Source organism: Acomys minous (genome assembly GCF_964271855.1).
Source record: "Acomys minous genome assembly, chromosome: 16".
Taxonomy (NCBI): Eukaryota; Metazoa; Chordata; class Mammalia; order Rodentia; family Muridae; genus Acomys; species Acomys minous.
Window position 1 is genome coordinate 51583423 of NC_140498.1, and position 22880 is coordinate 51606302.

At 45.4% G+C, this 22880-nt stretch overlaps 1 protein-coding gene across 5 annotated transcripts in view; it reads left to right on the forward strand.

Annotated features, from left to right (window-relative positions):
- BFAR (bifunctional apoptosis regulator) overlaps nt 1-15634 on the forward strand; it is a 32869-nt gene extending 17235 nt beyond the window's left edge. For 4 of the 5 annotated variants that reach the window (XM_084763538.1, XM_084763539.1, XM_084763537.1 and 1 more), the window contains 6 exons: nt 3369-3573; nt 4146-4315; nt 6063-6207; nt 8096-8269; nt 10419-10621; nt 14127-15634. In XM_084763538.1, the coding sequence (XP_084619664.1) occupies nt 3369-3573; nt 4146-4315; nt 6063-6207; nt 8096-8269; nt 10419-10621; nt 14127-14319 (1090 nt within the window). In that variant the 3' untranslated portion in view covers nt 14320-15634. The remainder of the gene's footprint in view (nt 1-3368; nt 3574-4145; nt 4316-6062; nt 6208-8095; nt 8270-10418; nt 10622-14126) is intronic. The other variant, XM_084763541.1, reaches the window with a different exon arrangement.
- The last annotated feature ends 7246 nt before the right edge of the window (nt 15635-22880 follow it).

A 22880-nucleotide genomic window follows, 5' to 3' on the forward strand; every position in this document is an offset into this window, starting at 1 on the left:
AGTCCAGGACATCTAAGGCTACACAGAGAAACCCTGTCTTGAACAAAACTAAACAACAATGAAAAAAAAAAGTCAAGAAAATAAAAAGAGCCCACAAAATGGCTCTGTGGGCAAACATACCTACTGCCAGTCCTGACAACGGAATTGTAATCTCCTGGGTTCACAGGGTGGAAAGTTGCCCTTTCAACCTCCAGCATGTTCCATGGAGGGAAAAATGGGACGGTTTCCCTAATGTCAACACATTTATAAACACATACACAAAATAAATAAGTAGAATAAAAATATTTTTAGAAATAGCCTTAGACTCCTCCGTATCTAGTTTGGTTCTCAGAGCCTGTCTGTCAGACCAGGTTGGTAGATCAGCTCTCTCTCTTAACCAGAGGAGCTTCTTGCTGGGCTGTGGTTACAGACAGACAACTTTAATCTCAGCATCCAGGAGGCAGAGGAGTTTGAGGCCAGCCTGGTCTGCAGAATAAGTTCCAGCACAGCCAGGATTACATAGAGAAACCTTGTCTCAAAAAAACAAACAAGCAAACAAATAGGAGAGAAGATGCAGCTTCTTTTTATGGCAAACAAATGCTACTACAGAGAACCACTTGATCATAACAACACCTACACCTAAGGCTCAAGGAAAATCATGGAAAGATTGCTTGAAATGAGGTAGTGCCTTTGAGACATGACAAGGAAGCTACAACCATGAAATCTGAAAAATATTTATACAAACAAGACCCAAATAAACATAACACCAGTTGACATGGCAATGTGATTGGGGAAAGGTTTTGGGGGCTTTTTTTTTTCCTTTTGAGACAGGGTTTCTCTGTGTAACAGCCCTGGCTGTTCTGGACTTACTTTGTAGACCAGACTGGCCTCAAACTCACAGAGATCCTCCTGCCTCTACTTCCTGAGTGCCACCACACCTGCCTGGGGAAAATTTCTTAAGTCTTACTCCTAAATCAAGAGCTATAGGCAATCAGTGGCTGCTGAGAGAGGGAGAATCAGCATTCTCCAGGGGCAAGCTCACTGAGAAGCCATCCAGTTCCCAAGTTGTCAGCCTTGAACATAGGTTTATTTGAGCAACACTAAATGGATTCTGTATTTTATATATAAAACATTAATAGAGAGAAGGCATTAATTTTACAGGGAGGAATTGTGGGAGAGGGAAAAGTAGAAATGATGTAAATTCAGTATTCCTATGTGAAATTTTTAGGAAAAAAAACTTAGCTGGGCAGTGGTAGTGCACACTTTTAATCCCAGTATTTGGGAGGCAGAGGCAGGCAGATGGCTGGGCTGTGAGTTCCAGGACAACCTGGTCTACAAAGTGAGTCCAGGACAGCCAAGGCTACACAAACAAACCCTGATTTGAAAAAATCTAAATTAATTAATAAATTAAAAAGAAACTAGATATTTTTATAAAAGAAGGGAATAATGCCTCTGTCCAAAAACAAAACAAAAACCCAAAAAACTCAGAATTGTATAGAATACTCTTCCAACGAACTTTATTTTCTATTTCTGTAAGCTAGTTTACAGAATAATAATAGCATAAGCCATACACACATATACACTCATATACTTTTAATTTTCTGTGGGTTTTTTGGAATACGGTCTTACTCTGCAGCCCAGACTGGCCTCAAAACCACAGTAGTCATCATATTTGGCTTCCTGAATGCTGGGGATACAGGCATTAACAGCCACATCTAGTTTATTGTTTAAATTATTTTACTTACTCAAAGCTAGTTATTAAGCAAAAGACCTCTCTTCTCCCACCTTAGAATCCTTTTCTGTTTCTTCAGAATAATTTCAGTTATGATTTCATTCAGATTTTAAAGTTTTGAAAAGGACTGAAGAGAGAACTCAGGAGCTAAAAGCACTGGCTGCTTCTCTTGCAGAGGACCTGGGCTCAGTTCCCAGCACTAACATGGCAGCTCACAAACGCCTGTCACTCCAGCTCCAGGTGTGCACCCATAAATACACTCAGGCACATGCCCACACTGCAAATAAATGAATCTATAAAACAAAAGAAAACCTTTGGGCCAGGCGTGGTGGCGCACACCTTTAATCCCAGCACTTGGGAGGCAGAGGCAGATGGATCTCTGTGAGTTCGAGGCCAGCCTGGTCTACTAAGCCAGTCCAGGACAGCCAAGGCTACACAGAGAAACCCTGTCTCAAAAAAACAACCAAGCAAACAACAACAACAACAAAGCAAGCCTTTTGAAGCAGTGCCTGCATGTTCACGGAGGGTATTCAGGAGCTCAGCTCTATGGGGAATTCAAGGCCAGCCTGGCCTACATTAGACCCGCTTTCAAAAAATAAAAATAGCTGAGCAGTAGTAGCACATGCCTTTAATTCCAACACTTGGGGGGCAGAGGCAGGCAATCTCTGTGAGTTCAAGGCCAGCCTGGTCTACAGAGTGAGTTCCAGGACAGCCAGCACAGAGAAACTTTGTCTCAAGGAACCAAAATAATAATAATTATAATAATTATTATTATAACAAAAACATACTTTTCAATATATGTACTGATAGAAAAATACTAGTATTTTTCACATTAGTGGTATATTATCAGTGTATATTGCAATATTGCTGTTGTTATCCAATATTTTTTTTTCAAGACAGGGTTACTCTGTGTAGCCTTGGCTGTCCTGGACTCACTTTGTAGACCAGGCTGGCCTCGAACTCACAGTAATCCACCTGCCTCTGCCTTTGAGTGTGGGGATTAAAGGCGTGCGCCACCACGCCTGGCTGTCATCCAATATTACATATGCCCTAAATTATCCAACTTGACACTATGTAGGCCAGTAGGCACATTTATAAAATCATATGGTTAAAAAAAGTTATATGGTATTCTACTATAAGAATTCAGTATATTTCAGGCTCAGCAGATAATAGTACTTGCCACTTACTCATGATGACCAGAGTTTGAGGAAGAAGGAGAGAACGGAGTCATCTATCCTCCATACATGCATGACTACACTTACTCACACATGGTGCACATATGTGCACATAATCATTGTAAGTAATATTTTTGAGTTGGTCTCACTGTGTCAGTCACCCAGGAGCTCTATGTAGACTAGGGTAGCCTAGAACTCAGAGTTCTGCCATAGGAATGCTGGGGTTAAAGGCATGTGCAACACACCTGGCAGTATCAAGGGCCGGCCTGTGGCTCAGCTCCCAGTACTTCCAGGAAAAATGCTTGCATTTAAGCATTTCATTTGGCTGTTTTCTTAATGGTGGGCACATAGATTGTTGTAATTTTTTTTTTCTTTTATCATAAGCACCAACGTGGACTATGAAATGTTTGTGTTAGTGGGTGTGGTTTCTGAATGCTATATTTTGTCAAGCACCTGTCCTGTGGTTTCTCTCTTCTCCCCAGGGATGCCATTGAAAAGTTGTTTCCTGATGCCATTAGAATTCGAGTTGAAGACATTGAGCAGAACAATGACGTAGTGCAGAGTCTTGCAGCCTTTCAGAAATACGGGAGTGATCAGACTCCCTTAGCTCCCCGCACAGGGCGAGCCAATCAGCAGAGAGGAGGCGGCTTCTTCTCAGGCGTGCTCACGACTTTAACTGGTGTGGCAGTAAGTGTGGCTGCTTACCCTGTACCCTGTGCCATCCCATTTATCTCTGAAGTCAGCTCTTCTGACATCGCTTCAAACAATGGGTGCTGTGACCATGTGTAACTTATTGTAGACATTAAAATTGCACTGTGTGTTGGCAACAGAGTCATTGGTCCTTTTCCTGACCTGCACAGTAGCGTCATGATGGCCCCATTTCAGAGTTGAGGAAATGGGCAGCACAAGACTGAGAGGCCTTACCTGCGCTGGTGCTAGGAGCACACAGTGTCACTGCCGATGCACACTTCTTAAGTCCAGTCTTCTGAAAGTCTTAATGTTTTCCTCATAGAAAAGGCATTGGTGAAGTCAGGCACCCAACTACTCCTGGGCTGTGTACCCTTTCTAGATCTCTCTGCCCAGCCACGAGCATAAATGAGGCTGGAGATGTTGTGTCCTCACTTCTCTGTGACAGAGGCTGCCTTCTTTCTTGAGTAGCCATGGCATCATTTCTCAGACACTGCCCCTTCCTTACCCCGCCCCATATTCACATCCTCAGAAACTGACCCTTTCACTGCTGACAGTCTGTCTCCTTTCAGGTCGTCCTGCTTGTGTACCACTGGCGCAGCAGAGAATCTGAGCACGGGATCCTGGTGCACAAGGCTGTAGCCAGATGGACAGCAGAGGAGGTCGTCCTCTGGTTGGAACAGCTGGGCCCTTGGGCCTCCCTATACCGAGACAGATTCTTATCAGAAAGAGTAAATGGAAGGTGAGGAAAAAAGATCTTGCACACCAAGGCAGGCATAATGGTGCATGCCTGTAGTCCTAGAAGCAGGCGGATCTCTGTGAGTTTGAGGCTAGCCTAGCCTACGTAGTAAGTTGTAGGCCAGCCAGGGCTACATAAAGAAGCCCTGTGTGCTGTCCCTCCCCGCCAAATTCTGTCATACCAGAACATGTATAGATATCTTTATTGAGATACATTCTACTGTCCGCAAATCTGTCCTTTTAGAAGTGTATAAATGTGGGTTTGTAATGTCTTCACAGATATGCACAACCATTTCCAGTCCACCTTTAGAACAGTTTCCTGGCTCCCAAAAGAAGACTCTTCCCTTTACTGGCCCATCCTCACTCCGTTCTCGCTTAGCAGATGCCATTGATCTTCATCCAAAAATGTATTTGTCTATGGTTCTTGGATATTAATGTAATCATACAATATGTAACACTCTGTGTGTAGCTTTTTCACTCAGCATAGCTTCAAAGTTCACAGATGATGTAGCATGCATCTGTGCTTTATTCTGTGTATTGGTAGATCAGATTGTCAGTTCTTCACCTGGTGACTCCATTTGTGGCTGTTTTGAAGAGTGCTGCTAAGATCACTCACGCCCAGGGTTTGGTGTAGATCCATATTCTTGAAGGTCCCTTGGTGAGGAGTGGCCTCATCCCAGAGTCAGACTGTGTTTACTTTTCAAAGACATTGTTGAACTGTTTTTGGCAGGGGCTGAACCATTTTATATCAGTGACATTTTAATTTCTGTGTTACTCCTCATTTTGAAATTAACGTTTAAAAAAAAAAATTGGGTAGTAGTGGCACACACCTTTAATCCCAGCATTCAGGAGTCAGAGGCAGGCAAAAATCTGAATTTGAAGCCTCCCTTGTCTATAGAGATTATGCCAGGACTACACAGTGAAACCCTGTCTCAAACAAAACAAAACAAAAAGACATTGAGACATCAAAAGTGCAACATCTTACTCGAGTCCTTAAAATAAAGAAGGGATTTGGGTTTTTTGTTTATTTTGGTTTGTTTTGGGTTTTTTTTGAGACAGGGTTTCTCTGTGTAGTCTTGGTTGTCCTGGACTCACTTTGTAAACCAGGCTGGCCTCGAACTCACAGCGATCCACCTGCCTCTGCCTCCCGAGTGCTGGGATTAAAGGCGTGCGCCACCACGGCCGGCCCTAAAGAAGGGATTTGTAACTTTTATTAAATTGAACTAATATCTCAGTACAACTACTGTTGTTTGTTTTTAGCTTGCCCAGGCTGGCCTCAGAATTAGCATCCTTCTGCCTCAGCCTTCCAAGTCACTGTGTTTCAGATGTGCAGTACTGAATCCAGCTGAAACCACCACTCTTAATGTAATAGTGTTCAGTTGGACTTCCCTCTGGTTCTCTCCTACACATACCCTTTTAAAATTAAAGTGATATTGGACAGTAGGAATCTGTGACTGATAGATTGCAGGCTTAAGAAAAAGCAGGTCAGTTTATTTCTGAAGCCAGCTTTTGATCCACAAAATGATCAGGATGCTTTTCTCTGCAGAGTTAAATGGATAAGGACAATGGTTTGTGACAACATTTCCCACTGGCAGTTGGCTGGTAGGAAGCAGACTGCTCTTGGCAGTCATGGGCACTGCTGCCTACATTGAACATCCTGCCTTACCAAGCACAGGAAGGCAGAGCTCAGGTTGGAAGGCGTTCCTCCCACGGGCAACCTCAAAAGTCATTTCCACCCCTCACCTCTCCAGGTTGCTTTTAACCTTGACAGAGGAAGAATTTTCCAAGGCACCATACACCATAGAAAACAGTAGCCACAGGAGAGTCATTCTCACGGAGCTGGAGCGTGTGAGAGCCCTGGGGGTGAAGCCACCACAGAATCTCTGGGAGTACAAGGTAAACTTTGTTTGTTTGTTTGTTTGTTTGTTTGTTTTAATTGGAAAAGAGAACATGGTAGAAACAACTAGCAATCACCTTCGTGCTCGCTGTGTAACTTGAGAAAGCACTGCAGGCATTGAAGCCACATGCACCGCTCCTCTCCAGAGGCACCGGGGTCCTGCAGAGGGTGCTGCAGGAGCCCGTCAGGTCTCTGTCTACAGGATGCATTGTTTCACAGGCAAGAGGCAAGAAGCACGCATGGTCTTCTGCAAATAGCTGCTTCTCCCTGGGGCCTCCAGTACATTCTTTTTCTCTCTGATGTAGTCTTCACTGGACATGTGTAACAATATATGGATTTTCCTGTTGATGGACAGGAGCCTCCTCTTGTTCTCACTGTTATGAAAGGTGCTGCTCCAGACATTCTCCTCGCTCTTCAGCTCATATGTGCAGCACTTACATGTATGTGTAGAGGTCACAAATAATACACAGCTTCATCTTACTATATTTGGTGACTTGGTCTTCATTGTGACTGTATCAGTTGACTCTCCTTCACAAACAGACTGTAATGTATACTGTCCTAAAGAGCAAGTATCTGGATTATACAAACATGCACTGTAAAGACAGATGAAACTATGTAACGTGTAAACATATAGTAGAAAGTGTTGTTCATAGTTCAAGAGGTGCAAATGGAACAATCAGATGACTTTTATCAATTCTTGTTACAACATGAAGGAGGGTACTCTTGTTTTGTAGCTCCTGAATTGAGTCTCTGTGGGGAATGGTTTGTTAATAACATCCCAGTGGAAACTGCACTGTCTTTGGTGGGGTGAGGCTATTTTGTTGTTTGTTTGGGGTTCTTTTATTTAATATTTATTTTTTTATTTTTTTATTTCTTGAGATAGGGTTTCTCTTGTGTAGCCTTGGCTGTCCTGGTACTTTGTAGACCAGGCTGGCCTCGAAAAACTCACAGTGATCCACCTGCCTCTGCCTCCCAAGTGCTGGGATTAAAGGCGTGTGCCACTATGCCTTTCTGATTATTCTGTTTTTTAGATATAGTTTGTCCTCGTTGGTTTGGAGCTCACTGTCCCACTTTAGCCTCCTGAGAGCTGGGATTGCAGACATGCACCAGCAAGACTGAGTGGGAAAAGTACTGAATGCAGTTAGGCATAGCAGCACATTAAATAGCCTAACAGAGGTAGAGGTGATGGCACACACTCTTAATCCCAGAGGCAAGTAGACCTCTGAATTGAGACCATCCTGATCTGCAAAGATTAGAGATGTGTGCAACCATATTTAGCAAGACTGGAGCTTTCTATGATATACCCCAACAAATGAGCTCTATACCACACAAAAGACTGATGACAAAGTGTTAAATGATTGTTAATACTTAATATTGAGTTATTATCTTACTAATATCAGCGGTTACTCCTTAACCAGGTATATACCCAAATAACTGCACAAAGAGACTAAGGTCTATTTAACTAACCTATAGCAAAATGCTGTGCAATAATTACTCCACCCTAAGCCTCCAGACTAGTATAACTTCCTCCCATTCTGATTTCCCACTTTATACTTGCTTTTTACTCATATCCTTCCTGTCCTTCCTGCTCTTCCTCCTCCCCTCACTGGAACAGGATGTCCCACCCTATTCTCTGTTATTGTTCAGTATTGGCTAGTTGGTTTTTATTGGCAATGCAAAGAACCAATGGTGACATGTTTACATAAACTTAGAATAAACATCACAATGAGTTAGTGGGGTGGAGAAATCAGCATTTGAATGAACAAAGATAAGCTGTACACAGTTCACAAGAACTTTTTGCCAACAGCAAAGGTCATGGAACATTGAAGGAGTGCAGGTGGAGAGCTGGCCACCGTGTATATAACATGTCTGTTTTGTCCTCTGCAGGCTGTCAACCCAGGCAGGTCCCTGTTCTTGCTGTACGCCCTCAAGAGCTCGCCGAGACTTGGCTTGCTGTACCTGTACCTGTTTGACTACACCGACTCCTTTCTACCCTTCATCCACACCATCTGCCCTCTGCAGGACGACAGCTCTGGGGAGGACATCCTCACCAAGCTTCTGGTAGGTCTATCACAGTTCCTGGAAAAAGTATTCCTGCAATACCTCAGTGTTGTACAGAGCTGGAGAGAGCGCACTAGCCTTTGTGTGAGTTTCACAGAGAAAGGCTCCTGCAGAAGAAAAGACTGTCCCTCTCGTAGATGCCAGCTTTGTTTTCTGTACTACTCAGCCACTGTGATGACCCTTTCAGTCTTGAAATATTTTTTGAAAAAAAGCATTGCTCTTGTTATAAAAGAAGTCATTGTAGGTTCAGAACACCCTAAGAGAGTAGATGTATGGACCTTCAAATTTGGCAGGACCCCTAAAGGGAGCAGTTAGCCAACTACAAAGCAGGGTTTGGATCTGCCCTGAAGGACTCACAACAGTAAGCCATGGCCCAGGGTGTAACTGCCAGCGTTGGCCAGTTGTTTCTTCATGCCGTGTGTCATTCCCCAGCCCCTGTAGGGCTCCTTTTACTGGGATGGCTTCTCTTATGCCAGGTGGTCATTTGAGAGTAATCTCCCTTGTGTGTTACTGTTGGACTAATCTTTACAGTCTGTCTTTCTCAAAAAGTGTCATACATATAGGAATTATGGTCTGTAATCCACACCTATAAATGCTAAAGCAAAATTTCCACATCTTCAAAGCACCTTCCCCAACCCTGCCAGTTTCTCTGTGTAGCCTTGGCTGTCCTAGCCTTGCTGATCCACCTGCCTCTGCCTCCCGAGGGCTGGGATTAAAGGCGTGTGCCACCGTGCCCAGTTTTCAAAGACCCTTTTAAACACTGCAGTCAGGTGTCTTGTCTGCCGACCTTGGAGTTTAAAGTCTAATTACCCAATATCCAGCTAGTGTTCAGTGTGCACAGAAGCTATAAAATGTTTGTATTTCCACAAGCACCAACCTGACTGTTCATCGTTAACTTTTGTTTTGTTTTTTTATATGAATGTAACTATGCTTGTTCTTTTTTTTTTAATAAAGATTTATTTATTATGTATACAGTATATATCAGATCACATTATAGATGGTTGTGAGCCACCATGTGGTTGCTGGGTATTGAACTCAGGACCTCTGGAAGAGCAGTCAGTGCTCTTAACTGCTGAGCCATCTCTCCAGGCCCCCATCGTTGACTCTTTATCTGCTAAAACCTAATTAAAAATAGAAGTACAGGCTGGGAGATGGTGGCACATGTATTTAATCCCAACACTCAGAAGGCAAGTGGATCTCTATGAGTTCAAGGCTAGCCTAGTCTACAAAGTCATTTCGAGACAGCCAAGGCTACACAGAGAAACCCTGTCTTGGAAAAAAAATCATAAATTGTAAGTACACACTATCTTAAGAAATCTCAAGGTCTTTTATTTTTATATTTAGGTCTTTTTTTTCATTTACCCATGTTACCATGTTTTGACCTTCCATGTAGATGCAGAGAAATATAACACAAATCCTAAGTTCATTTCAGCCCTATTCATAACTCAGGCTCATTAAGATTTTTACCTCTGTGTTTCCACAACTTTACAATAAGCATCTCAGTTCAAACTTTTTGGCAGCATTTTTCTTTATTTTGGGTTTGTGTGTGTATATGAATGTGACATCAGTGTACATGTGTGGTATACACTGTGTACAGGTGCTTGGGCCTGTGCAGACGCCTGAGGAGGTGTGGTCTCTATTACTTCCTGCTTTGCTCCTCTGAGGCAGAGTCTCTCTGAACCTGGAGCTCAGGTTTTTCAGCTAAGCTGGCAGCCAGGAAGCAAGCCCCAAAGATTCTCAAGTCTCTACCCATCAGTGCTGGGGTTACGGGTACGTGAAGGACCATACCTGGCTTTTCTGAAGTAGGAGTATCCAAACTCCATCCTCATGCTTGTACAGCATGCACCCATATAACCATTAAGCCTTTTTTTTTAGTCCCATCTTTATATTTTAAGATGAATTATTACAAGGGAGATTGGTAGTTTAATATTCTCTTTTAAGCCATGCCCGTGCTTTTAATCCCAGAGCTCTGAACTGACACAGGAAAAACGTGAATCCAAGGCCAGCTAGAGCTATCTAATAAGATGCTATTTAAAAAAAAAAATTAGATAGAGATGTGCGTGTGTACATGATCATAAAGGCACAAAGCTCGCCCATCTGTGCTGCTCGTGTGCGTCACCTGTGCCTGGGTCTCTGTATGTTCTTCAAGGACCTGAGGGAGCCCACGTGGAGGCAGTGGAGAGAGTTCCTTGTCAAGTACTCCTTCCTCCCGTACCAGCTGGTTGCGGAGTTCGCCTGGGACTGGCTGGAGGTGCACTACTGGACATCCCGCTTCCTCATTGTCAATGCCATGCTGCTGTCTGTGCTGGAGCTGTTTTCTTTTTGGAGGATCTGGTCAAGAAGTGAGCTGAAGTAAGTGCGGTCCTGTGGGAGGTGGGGGGAGCAGCGGGGAGTGGTAAAAGATGCCAGTGAGGAAGTTCCCCACACTTGAGTGGCATGAGGTGACTCTGGGCTATAGAGGTGGCTCCACGATTCAGAGCAAGCCCTGCTCCTGTGGAGGGCGGGAGTTCAATCCCTAGCCCCCCACACTGAGGCAGCAACAATGGCCTGGCACTCCAGCCCCCAAGGATCTGGCATCCTCTTCTGTCCTCTGAAAGCAGAGACACATACACGTAACTAAAACAAATAAATAAAAATAAAGCCTTGAGCTAGGCATGGTAAGGTAGCACGCTCCTTTAATCCCAGCAGGTGGATCCCTGTGAGTTCGAGGCCAGCTAGTCTACAAAGCGAGTCCAGGACATCCAGGGACATACACATAGAAAAACCCTGTCTTGAAAAGCAAAACAAAACAAAATTCTACCCTGACTCCTCAGGCTCAGGTTTGAGAAATATTTCTCAAATAGCAACTAAGAAAGTTACTTGTGTCTAGGAGGCAGACTTTGTTGGAGACAGTGGTTTAGGTTTGTTCTGGATTTTCTTTGGCTTCTTTTATTTTGTTAGAGATGGGGTCTTTCTTAGTTAGGTTTCTATTGCTGGGGTAAGACACTGCGATCAACTTGGGGAAGCCAGTGTGATGGCACACTCCTTTAATCCCAACACTTGGGAGACAGAGGAAGGTGGATCTCTGTGAGTTCAAGGCCAGCCTGATCTACAAATTAAGTTTCAGGACAGCCAGGACTGTTACACATAGAAAAATCAATGTGGGGAGGAATGGATTTATTTCAGCTTACTATCAGCAGTCCATCATCCAGGGCAGGAACTGAAGCCCAGGCCATGGAGGAGCTGCTTGCCAGCTTGTTCCCATGGCTTGTTTAGTTTGCTTTCTTTCTTTTCTTTTCCAATAGGTGTTTTTTGTTTGTTTGTTTTGTTTTGTTTTTATATTTGTGTATTTATTATTTATACAGTGTTCTGTCTGCATGTACACCTGCACACCAGAAGAGGGCACCAGATCTCATTCTAGATGGTTGTGAGCCACCATGTGGTTGCTGGGTATTAAACTCAGGACCTCGGGAAGAGAAGACAAGTGCTCTTAACCTCTGAGCCATCTCTCCAGCCCCTTGTTTTGTTTTTCAAGACAGGGTTTCTCTGTGTAGCCTTGGCTGTCCTGGACTGGCTTTGTAGACCAGGCTGGCCTCAAACTCTCAGTGATCTACCTGCTTCTGCCTCTTTAGTGCAGGGATTAAAACGCCTGGCTCAGTTTGCTTTCTTATACCACCCAGGACCACTTTCCCAGGAATGGCATGGCCTACAGTGTGCTGGACCCTCCAACAGCAACTATTATAGGGGGAAAGAAAAAAAAACCTCCACAGGTTTGCCTACAGGCCAAACTTAAAAATATATTTTCTCAGTTGAAGTTCTCTCTCCCCTAGCTTGTACCAAGCTGGCAACGAAGTAGCCAGCACAGGGTCTCACTGTTGCTTTAGCCTAGTTACTTCCTGCCTCGGCCTGCTGAGTAGCTGCCACTATAAGCATACACTGTTGCGTCTGTTGGTTTGGTTTGGTTTAGATTTTAGGGTTTTTTATATATTCATTTATTTTGTTATATGCATGTGTATTTATTTTGTATACAATTATGTTTATTTACTTTGTCCTGCTTTCTGGCTCTGCCTGGAACTCATTATGTAGACCAAGGTCTCAGAGGCTGGAGTTAAAGGAGTGCACCACCATGCCCAACACTTTGTGCTAATTGCTTGTGTGTTTGTGTTCTCACACTTAACAAACCTACCAAGTGCTGGGAGTACAAGCTTGTACGGCCATACCTGCCTTCCATATCTCATCCCTATTTAGTAGTAAGCCAGATAACAGAAACCCATGGGGGTTTTGTAGTGTTCTAACTCTGCTTTGCCTGCACCTGGGACAATGATGGCTTCTCTGGATTAATGTACAACGAGAGCCTTGGGCTACCCAGCTTTCAAGTAGATCTCTTGGTGGCAAGTGACAGAAACCTGCCTTATTGTTCTGCTTCAAAGGAAATGCCCACTCAGAATAAAGCATGTGTTTGGACCTTGTCTTAGGGTTTTATCACTGTGAAAAGACAATGTGACCGCAAGGCCACAGCAGCTCTTATAAAGTACATTAGCTGGGGCTGGCTTACAGTTTTAGATGCTTAGTCCAGTATCCTGGCAGGAAGCACGGCAGCACACAGGCCAGCACAGTGCTGGAGACAGAGCTGAGAGTTGTATATCTTGATCTGCAGGCAGCAGCAGGAAGTTGTGTATCACGCCAGCACAGCTTGAGCATGTCGGGCCTCAAAGCCCGCCCCCACGGGCCACACTTCCCCCAGCAAGACCACACCTACTCCAGCAAGGCCCCCCTCCTAATAGTGCTGCTCCCTGTGGCTAAGATTCAAACGTGTGGGTCTGTGGGGACCATACCTTCGCAAACACCACAGACCCAGAGACTTAAACACTCTCCTCAAGGCTGCCTCCATAGGGACCACCTGGATGCCAGGCCACTCTTCCCTACGCTGCTCAGTTCCTCTGAGCTCTTCTCGCATCTCTCTCATGGCCTGCGGCTGCCCAGAACTTCCCCAACCATGCAGTAAAAAGCAAGCGCTCCTTTCGCATCGCACTCAAAACAGGCCTTACCTCTAATTGGTCTAGCTTGAATCATGTGCCCGCTGCAGGGCGGTACTTGCCTCTCCATGGCCAAGTTCAGGGTATAAAGCATGCATCAAATTCAGACCACATGGGAAAAATACAAGAGGGAGGGGCTAGACTCTCACATTCCCCCAGATAGGCAAGGCAGGCACCTCCAAAGCAATTCAGACTGTTTCAGGAAGACAGCTCCTTGGTGTCCAATCTCTCACAGGATTCCTGGCCTGGTAGAGTTGTAAGACTATCTCGTGTTTCCCTTCAGCAGACTCCCTCATTTCCCTGGGGAGCCACACTTGTGCATTGTCCCTGCCTGCATTTCATGCGCAGCACCACATCTCCAGGACATGGTGGCACATGCCTGCGGATCCCAGCCTTCAGGAGCCAAACAGAGAAAGATGAGAAGTTCAAGGTCACCCTCAGCTACAGAGCAAGTTTGAGCCCAGCTTGAGCTGTGTGACACTTTGTCTCAGGGGGAAAAAAAGGGTGGCATTGCCAGGCTCTGATGCCACATATCTTTAATTGGGAGCCGGAGGCAGGTGGATATCTGTGAGGCCGGGCTGGTCTACAGTTCCAGAACAATCAGGGCTACATAGAGAAAACCTGTCTTGAAAAACCAAAAAAGAAAAAGAAAAAGTGCCACACAGCAGATAGAATAGAGGCTGTGCCAGTGTGCCCAGAGAACAGCCTTACAGGAGATGTGCTGGGAGCTGAAGACTGCTGAGAGAGAGGCGTTTCCCCAGTTGTGGGAACAGGGGACACGGCAGACCCTCAGTGCCCCAGCGTATCCAAGCTCACCCCCATCACTCTCGTTTTCTTTTCAGGACAGTGCCCCAAAGGATGTGGAGCCATTTTTGGAAAGTGTCGACGCAGGGGCTTTTCATGGCCATGTTCTGGCCACTCATTCCTCAGTTTATCTGCAACTGTTTATTTTACTGGGCTTTGTACTTCAACCCAATTATTAACATTGATCTGGTGGTCAAGGAAGTCCGGCGGCTGGAAACCCAAGTATTATGATCAGCAGCAAGGTCCCAGGAGAGCCTGTGAGTCTACCTGACAACCAAGCTGTGACTTTCAAAGAGGAAAGGGACTCATTTCTACCCCTGGTCAAGCAAGGTGCTGCTGCTGTGTGTCAAGGCTTCAACCAGGCCCCTCCTCCTCTGTTCTGGCACCATGGCAGCTTACTTCTACCAAGTCAGGCTGGACTCTGGCTAACACCCGGCTACTCTTCTTACAGGGGCTTGGGAGATTCAGGCTACTATAACCAACAGGAGCGAAAGTCTTGAACATAATTTCAAATGACACGAAGGCCCATATAGACCCAGCGTGGTGGCACACACCTCCAATCCCAGCACTAGGGAGGCAGAGGCATATGGATTTCTGAGTTCACTACCAAAGTGGTCTACAGAGCAAATTCCAAGACAGCCAGAGCTAACAGAGAAACCCCGTCTCCAACAAACAAAAGAGGCATCATGGTCAGTAGCCTTAACCTCACTGACTGACAGGCTCCTCAAACCAGGCTTGTTGGGGCCAGTCCTGCCCCATGAGTCAAGTTTAGGAAAACAAGGATAGGTTTTTGTCATAAGCATAGATAGTTAGTTACACATACAAAATAAAGAAGGAAACCTAGAATCTAGTCACAGTTTCTTACTGAGTAGTTGGTAGATTTCAGAGTAAATCCAGAGAAAGCTTCAAGCTGAGAGAGAGCGATGGCCCGCCGCCCTGTGTGCTGATGCTATTATTGGGGGTTCAGGTCTCCCCTCTGCGAGCAGGGAGCTGAGTGGAGTTTCCATCAGGCTGAGCCTAGTCAGGTGACTGAGAGCACTGCTTGTGGTTTTGTTTTGAATAATTTAATTTCTATGATAAATCCAGTATAGTCTATTCAAACAAACATTTATACGCCACTCTCACACTTTATAATGGGTAATCTTTATTGTCCTGTTCTGAAGTATAAAAGCAGGTATGATTATGCCAAGCGCTGCCATCATAAACATGGAGTGAGCTGAAGGTGACCTTTATTTCAGTGTGAGTGTGGACACAGCAGGTGTTGAGTGTGAGCTCATCAGCCTTGGCCTTGCTGAAACAATGAAAGGAGCTTGCATCCAAAGTGTGTGTGTGTGTGTGTGTGTGTGTGTGAGAGAGAGAGAGAGAGAGAGAGAGAAAGAGAGAGAGAGAGAGAGAAGAGGAAAGGAGAGAGAGCGAGGGGGGAGCTTAGTGACTTAGTAATTCATTAACCCTTTGTATCTCTGAGTGATGATTTCACTTAAACTTTGCATTTGAAAGTTTGGAAAATTACTTGAAATAAAAATTAAAGATTTTTGTACAAATAAAACCTGTAAAGAAATCTCATTGCTAAGGAAACACAAGGAAAAACCTGTGGTGCTTGATGTGTTATAACCTGGTCATGCTGAGTTTCCGGCACTGTGGTCCTGTGAGCCAGGATGAGCTTAGACATCTCTCCAGTGAGGGAAAACTGTTCTTCCTTCCCAGTTTTCTCAGAGAACCCCAGGGCCGCCTGATTTTGTCTGCACCAGGCAGCAGCTCTGAGATGCATGCACACTGTAGTGTTTGTGCATTCCTGAATGTAGCCCTGGAGATTCCTGCTTTTCTTTTTCATGAGGAAGTAGGGGCTGGCTGACAGAGGTCATTGCACTGGTAGTGGTTGTCATAGGTTCAGGAGTACCCAGGATAGAGCACAAGTAGCCAGCCTCCCAATCTCTCACCCCCACTGTGGCCTTCCAGGTCAACTCCACATGCACCCACACCCTACCTCAAAGGTGAGTAATGCCCAGAGGTGATCTGGTTAAAGGAGGAGATTCGGCATTGGGCTGGCACTCTAGGTTCCATTAAAGTGGGCATGCTTAGATCAGGACCACAGGATTGTGGTAACCCTTGAAACTTCATACCCTTCCAGGGATGCTTGGGGCACTAAAAGGGAGGTATATATGTCAAACATTCATACTCTGAAAAGTGGCAGTTCTCTAGATATGAGCCTCATATATCCCAGACTGGCCTCAAACTGGTAGCATAGCCCAAGGAATCGAACTCTGGGCTTTGTGCAAGAAAGGCAAATATTCCTTTAACTCAACAACATCTCCATCCAGGACAGCCAAGGCTAAGCAGAGAAATCCTGTCTCGAAAAACCAAAAATAAATAAACGAAATAAAATAAAAACTCAGTTATGTTATATAAACAGTTTTTGTTTTAATCCCAGGTGTGGGATATGGGACTGCCTTAGTTTATCTACAGCTGATAACAGCGTGGCTCAGAGAAGGGTGTCATCTTTGACAGCTGTAGCTACTTTAATTCTGAGGACTCGGAGAGGGTATAAATATCAGAGCAGAGAGAGAGAGAGAGAGAGAGAGAGAGAGAGAGAGAGAGAGAGAGAGAGAAAGAATGCTTTGAGGAACACTTAAAGGAATGGGGAGGGCTCTTTGGGGAGAAGATTGGACTGCTGGATATCTCAATGACAGCAATTGGTAGTTTCCAAAAAAACCCAACAACCCTAACCAGCCAGAACTCTAAAAAGGACTATATACCCTGTCCCTTTTAACCGTTCTCTCTTACCTAGGGTCAGAAGGTTGGAAAGGAGGTAGAGATATAAGATAACACAAAATAAATAGTTAAAAAGTAGCAGCTACACATTGCCTTTTCTATAGAGGAAGTAGTCCAGGGTGGTCAACCTTCCCCCAGGTGGCTGGCTGGGCGCCCTAGGGAATGGTGACATATATGGGATCTGGCATTCAGCAGCAGCTGTAGCCAGGTCAGCCTTGGTGAGTGGACGTCCCTGTTGTTTACCATGTATAGCCCTGTTCTTGCCACCATAGCCCCTTTGTTTATGGGCCCATTGGGCAATGACAGGAATGTGTGGGAAAGAGGCTGACTGTCCACAGAAAGGGTCATTCTGCCTGTTTGTTAGTGAACTCTTCAGCTGAAGTCACCTTTTGATGAGCATTTGCATGGGGCACAAGTATCTTCACATCCTTCACCCACATGGAGAGATCTAGCCACATACTTCTTCCCCAGATGTCTTTCTCACCAGTGTTCTAGTCATGCTTTTTCCAAGTCAGCCAGTCCATGAATCTGAACAATCACACATCTGGCCATTTTCCCCCAAAACAAAATGTATGACCATGTGCATTGCCTGAAGTCTGCACACTGTGAGGATTTCCGTTTACCGGTGTCTTAACAGGGTTGTCCCAGAAAGGGGTTGTAATGCTGCAGCTGTCCACTTCTGGGTGGTACCAGCATTATGTGCAGTAAACCAGACCTTAGTCTTCTCTTCCTCAGTCAACCAATCATAAGGCACAACCCATGAGGCTATAGGTGTACACTTGGCAACAGATGGCATTCAAACAGGAGTAGAAAACAGACTTTAAATGGGCAACCTCTTCCTGTAACTTGCTTGTGCCTTCAGGACTTGCTTGGCCATGATCTCATATATACCACTTCCATCTGATAAGAGATTGCTGGGTGGGTCAGATAACATGCAGCTCACGATGGGCAGCTCAGGTCAGATGGTAACTTGGTGGCCCATTGTCCAACATTCAGTTTCCATAAAGGCTCAGTGACAAATCAGAAGCTGCCTCTCAAAGGGAGGAGACTTTGTCTGCTGATGATGCAGGGCCTTGCTCCAAAATCACAAAGGTCTCTTATGTGAGTCACCTACAGGCCTGCCAAAGGCGCCAAACAGCATCCCTATCTGCCATTGACACCTCAGGTTCTTCAGGTCTGCTGGATCACATGGTCCAAGAGCAGCCTGCACAGCAGCCTGGCCTGCTGCAGAGCCTTCTCCTGTTCCAGGCTCCACACAGAGCTGACAGCTTTCTGAATCACTTGGTATATGGGCAGGAGAGCACACCACGTGAGCAAGGTGCTGTCTCCAGGATCCAGGTAGGCCCAGTAAACACTGTGCTGCTTTCCTGATGGGGGGTGCAATAACTTAGCCTTCACCTTAGAAGGAATATCTCTGTGTGCCCCCTCCCCACACCTGGACTCCTAAGAATGTCACTGAGGTCGAAGGCCCCTGACTTTTGGTTAGATTAATTTCCCATTATCTGATAAGCATATGTGTTACCACTTGAGGCCAAAGTGGTTGCTTCCTCCTGCTCCCTTGGTCCAATCAGCACAATGCAGACAATCCAGTGCACCAGTGTGATAAATTGTGGAAGAGACAGATGATCAAGATCCCTTCTGACTAAGTTATGACACAAGACTGAAGAATTGATTTATCCTTGAGGCAAAACTGTAAAGGTTTCCTGCTGGCCTTGCCGACTGAAAGCAGATTGCTCCTGGTGTCCTTATGGACAGACACCCAGAAAAGGCATTGGTTAGATCAGTAGTTCCATACCACGTACCAGGAGACGTGCTAATCTATTCGAGTAAGGACAGCACATCTGGTACAGAAGTTAAATTGGAGTCTCTACCTCACTGAAGTTTCAATAATTAACAGTCATCCTTCATGATCCACCGGTCTTCAGCACTGGCCAGATAGGACTTAAAGGGAGAAGGGGTGTGTATCTTTCAAGACCCTAATTTTTGTATTTCTTTTTCTTTCTTTATTTTTCCTTTCTTTTTTCTTTTTTGTATGTTTGTTTTTCAGGACGGGGTTTCTCTGTGTGTAACAGCCCTGGTTATCCTAGAACTCAATTTGTAGACCAGGCTGGCAGTAGCCCAGAAGATCCCCCTGCCTCTTTGAGTGCTGGGATTAAGGACGTGTACCACCACACCTGGATGATTTTGGTAATTCTTTCAGGGATTTGATACTGTCTTTTTGTTTTGTTTTGTTTTTTGGCTTTTCAAGACAGGGTTTCTCTGTGTAGCTCTGGCTGTTTCGGAAATCTCTTTATGGCCCAGGCTAACCTCGAACTCACAGAGATCTGCCTACCTCTGCCTCCTGAGTACTAGGATTAAAGGCGTGCGCCACCATGCTTAGCTTCAATATTGTCTTGGATTCACTCTTTTCCCTCATTGAGGCAACTTCAAGTGCTTCCACTTGGCCTTCCCAACCGTAATAGCCCTCATTGTAAAAGCCAGGGAACCAATGTGTGAATTCTGCCAACTTCTAAGTATATCTATTCCAATCATACATCCTGGGACTGGGGAAAGGGACCCACGGGATTTACTGTGAGCTGGACTGTGAGCCACAGTGTGTGTTGGGATCTCCTGCAATCAGTGTTAATCCAACAGTCCCCAAGAAGTCTGATTGCTTCTTTTCCTCCATTGTACGGTTACCCTCTGGGGGAGGATTGGAGAAAGGGTAACAGTAAAACTTTAAAATATTTTACCAAATTCCTTCTCTAGGGACCCTGTTTATCCTTTCACTCAAGGGGTTCTGGGTCTGCAAACTGGCTCAAGTTTGAAAATTGATCTATGGGCCAAGAGTCCCTATTGCCATGATCCAATCTAGCCTCTCTTTCATTTATTCGAGAACTTTCCTACTTACACAGATCAAACGAGAATGCATCAGATGCCGGGTGGTGGTGACGTACACCTTTAATCCCAGCAGAAACAGCCAGATCTCTGTGAGTTCAAGGCCAGCCTGATCTACAAAGTCCTGGACACCCAGGGCTTTGTTACACAAAGAACAACACACGCACAGCTGGGTATGGCGGCGCACGCCTTTAATCCCAGCACTTGGGAGGCAGAGGCAGGTGTATCTCTGTGAGTTTGAGGCCAGCCTGGTCTACAAAGTGAGTCCAGGACAGCCAAGGCTACCCAGAGAAACCCTGTCTCAAAAAAACTAAAACAAAAGCCCCCCAAAACAACCCACCACACACACACAAACTGAATTCACTAGACTTCTTATCTATTTCATGCTTCAAAGCACCAACACCCAAAGCTCCATCCGGGTCATTCCACCATTAAATTCAGTTCACCTGTGCTGGCCGTTATGAGTCAGGCCAGGATGGACAATGCTTTGTCTACACTGCAATGATGTCTACGTTGTGATGATGACAAGCACCTACTCTTTGGTGACTCCGTGCTGCCACCTGGCCCCAGCTCCTTTGGGGCCCAGTTAAACCCATCACATTAAACTCACTGACCTGTGCCACAGCATCTCCAACCCCAAGGTCTGGTCCAACAGACAACAGAGCTCTTTAAATGTTATGGTGCCCCTCTCACGTTTTTGTGTCTTATAGGATCCATGACGGGCCTGTCTTCTGGGCCTGCCCGTTGTGCAGGACTCGGTTTTACACAGCACACCCACTCTAGCATTGCAGTTTCCCTGAGCCTTGAAATCCCTTCATCAACATTGAACCATGGGACACCTGGCATCTCCAGCTCCTTTTCAGTAAACCCTCTTTTGGAAACAGGGTTTCTCTGTGTACCCTTGGCTGTCCTGAACTCACTTTGTAGACCAGGCTGGCCTCGAACTCACAGAAATCCACCTGCCTCTGCTCCCAAGTGCTGGGATTAAAGGCATGTGCCACCATGCCCAGCACACAGTGAGTTAAACCCTTATGAATCTGAGGGTTCAAATTTTTCACTCTAGCCGGGGGTGGTGGTGGTGCACGCCTTTAATCCCAGCACTCGGGAGGCAGAGGCAGGCGGATTTCTGTGAGTTCGAGGCCAGCCTGGTCTACAAAGTGAGTCTAGGACAGCCAAGACTACACAGAGAAACCCTGTCTCGAAAAACCAAAAAAAAAAAAAAAATTTTTTTTTTCGCTCTAATAGGCTCCTTCCACACCTCCCCATACCAAGTTAAAGGTTCCACGCCCCTTTCTTTTTTCTTTTTCTTTTTTTCTATGTCTTTTTTGAGACATGGTTTTTTGTGTAACCCTCACTGTCCTAGAACTTACTCTGAACCAGGTTGGTCTTGAACTCAGATCCACTTGCCTCTGCCTCTAAGTGCTGGAATTAAAGACCTGAAACCCCAACACTCGGAGGCAGAGGCAGGCAGATCGCTGTGAGTTCGAGGCCAGCCTGGTCTACAAAAGGAGTCCAGGACAGCCAAGGCCACACAGAGAAACTCTGTCTCCGAAAAACAAAAACAAAGCAAAAAGGTGTGTGCCACCACTTCCCAGCTAATGCCCTCACTTTTACCACTTGAATTGTCACTGTAATTCAGCCAACCTTATCATGAAGGCTTCAGTTTAATTGTCTGCAGCTTAAGCTCCGTGGCTGCTGGAGAGACACAGAGCTCTCCAGGGCACACTTAAACTTTTAGAGTGTTTGTGTGCATCTGGAGCTGGTCAGTGTTACCATAAGTTCATTGTTGTCTTTTGCTGTATTCTGAGATGCTAGAGGCTGCTTAATTTCATCACAGAGCTCATCCCTGTCCGTGGTCAGTGTATCCAGAGATGCCAGGAGCAACCGCTATCACCATTTCCCTTATTTTCCCACAAACTCTCAACAGTTTCAGATACAGGGACACCAAACCCACTGCCACTCACAATTAGTGAATCAGGATAATCTAATGCATTTATCTCCTTATGTTTGTAATATAGTTCACACCATGGGCTTCAGGACCGGGAGGAGAGGCTGGTGTTCTATATAGAACCACCTCTGGTGCCAAAATCTGTATTAGTCAGGATTTTCATGAGCAATAGAACTCTCTCTGTACATAGAGAGGGGATTTAGTAGAACGACTTACAGGTTGTGGCCCAGCTAATTTGATGATGGCTTGCCTTTGTATGGAAAGTCCAAGAATCCAGTAGTTGCTCCGTCCACCACGCGGCTGGATAGCTCAGCTAATCTTCAGTAGCCACCCAGATCTCACAGAAGTAGGCCAGTGAGAGAGTGGACTGGTCATCTAGAGCAAGGACAAGCAGGTGTGTGTGTGTGTGTGTGTGTGTGTGTGTGTGTGTGTGTGTGTTTGTTTTTTGAGACAGGGTTTCTCTGTGTAGCCTTGGCTGTCCTGGACTCGCTTTGTAGACCAAGCTACACACCAAGACCAAGAACTCACAGAGATCTACCTGCCTCTGCCTCCTGAGTACTGAGATTACAGGCATGCATCACCATGCCCGACATAAAAGATTTTTTGTTTTGTTTTGTTTTGTTTTTCGAGACAGGCTTTCTCTTTGTAACCTTGGCTATCCTGTACTAGCTTTGTAGACCAGGCTGGCATGGAGCTCAAAGTGATCTGCCTGCCTCTGCCTCCTAGTGCTGGGATTAAAAGTGTGTACCACCACACCCGGTTAAAAGATTTTATTTTTAATAGTGGGGTGTGTGTGTGTGAGGAGGGTGTGGGTGGCTGCATGCATGTGCAGGTATCTTTAGAAGCCAGGTGTGCCAGATTCTCTGGAGGCAAAGCTAGAAGCAACTGAGCTAAACATTATGCATCCTGGACACTGAACTCGGGTCCCTGGGAAGAGCAGAAGGCCTGTGGTCTCATTTTGTAGTGCTTTATATATTATTATATTTTTCTCTCTTTTTTAATTTTTTTTCTTGAAATGTTGGGAATCAAACTCAGGACTTCAGGCATGCTGCACAAATGCTTTAATATACAGGTGTACCACCAGTCCAGGAAATAACTTCCTTTTTCTTTTAGAACAATGTCTTCTGTCCTGCTCAAGCTGGTGTTAGGCGCCTGGGCTCAACTGACCTTTCAGCCTCAGCCTCCCCAGCAGAGCAGT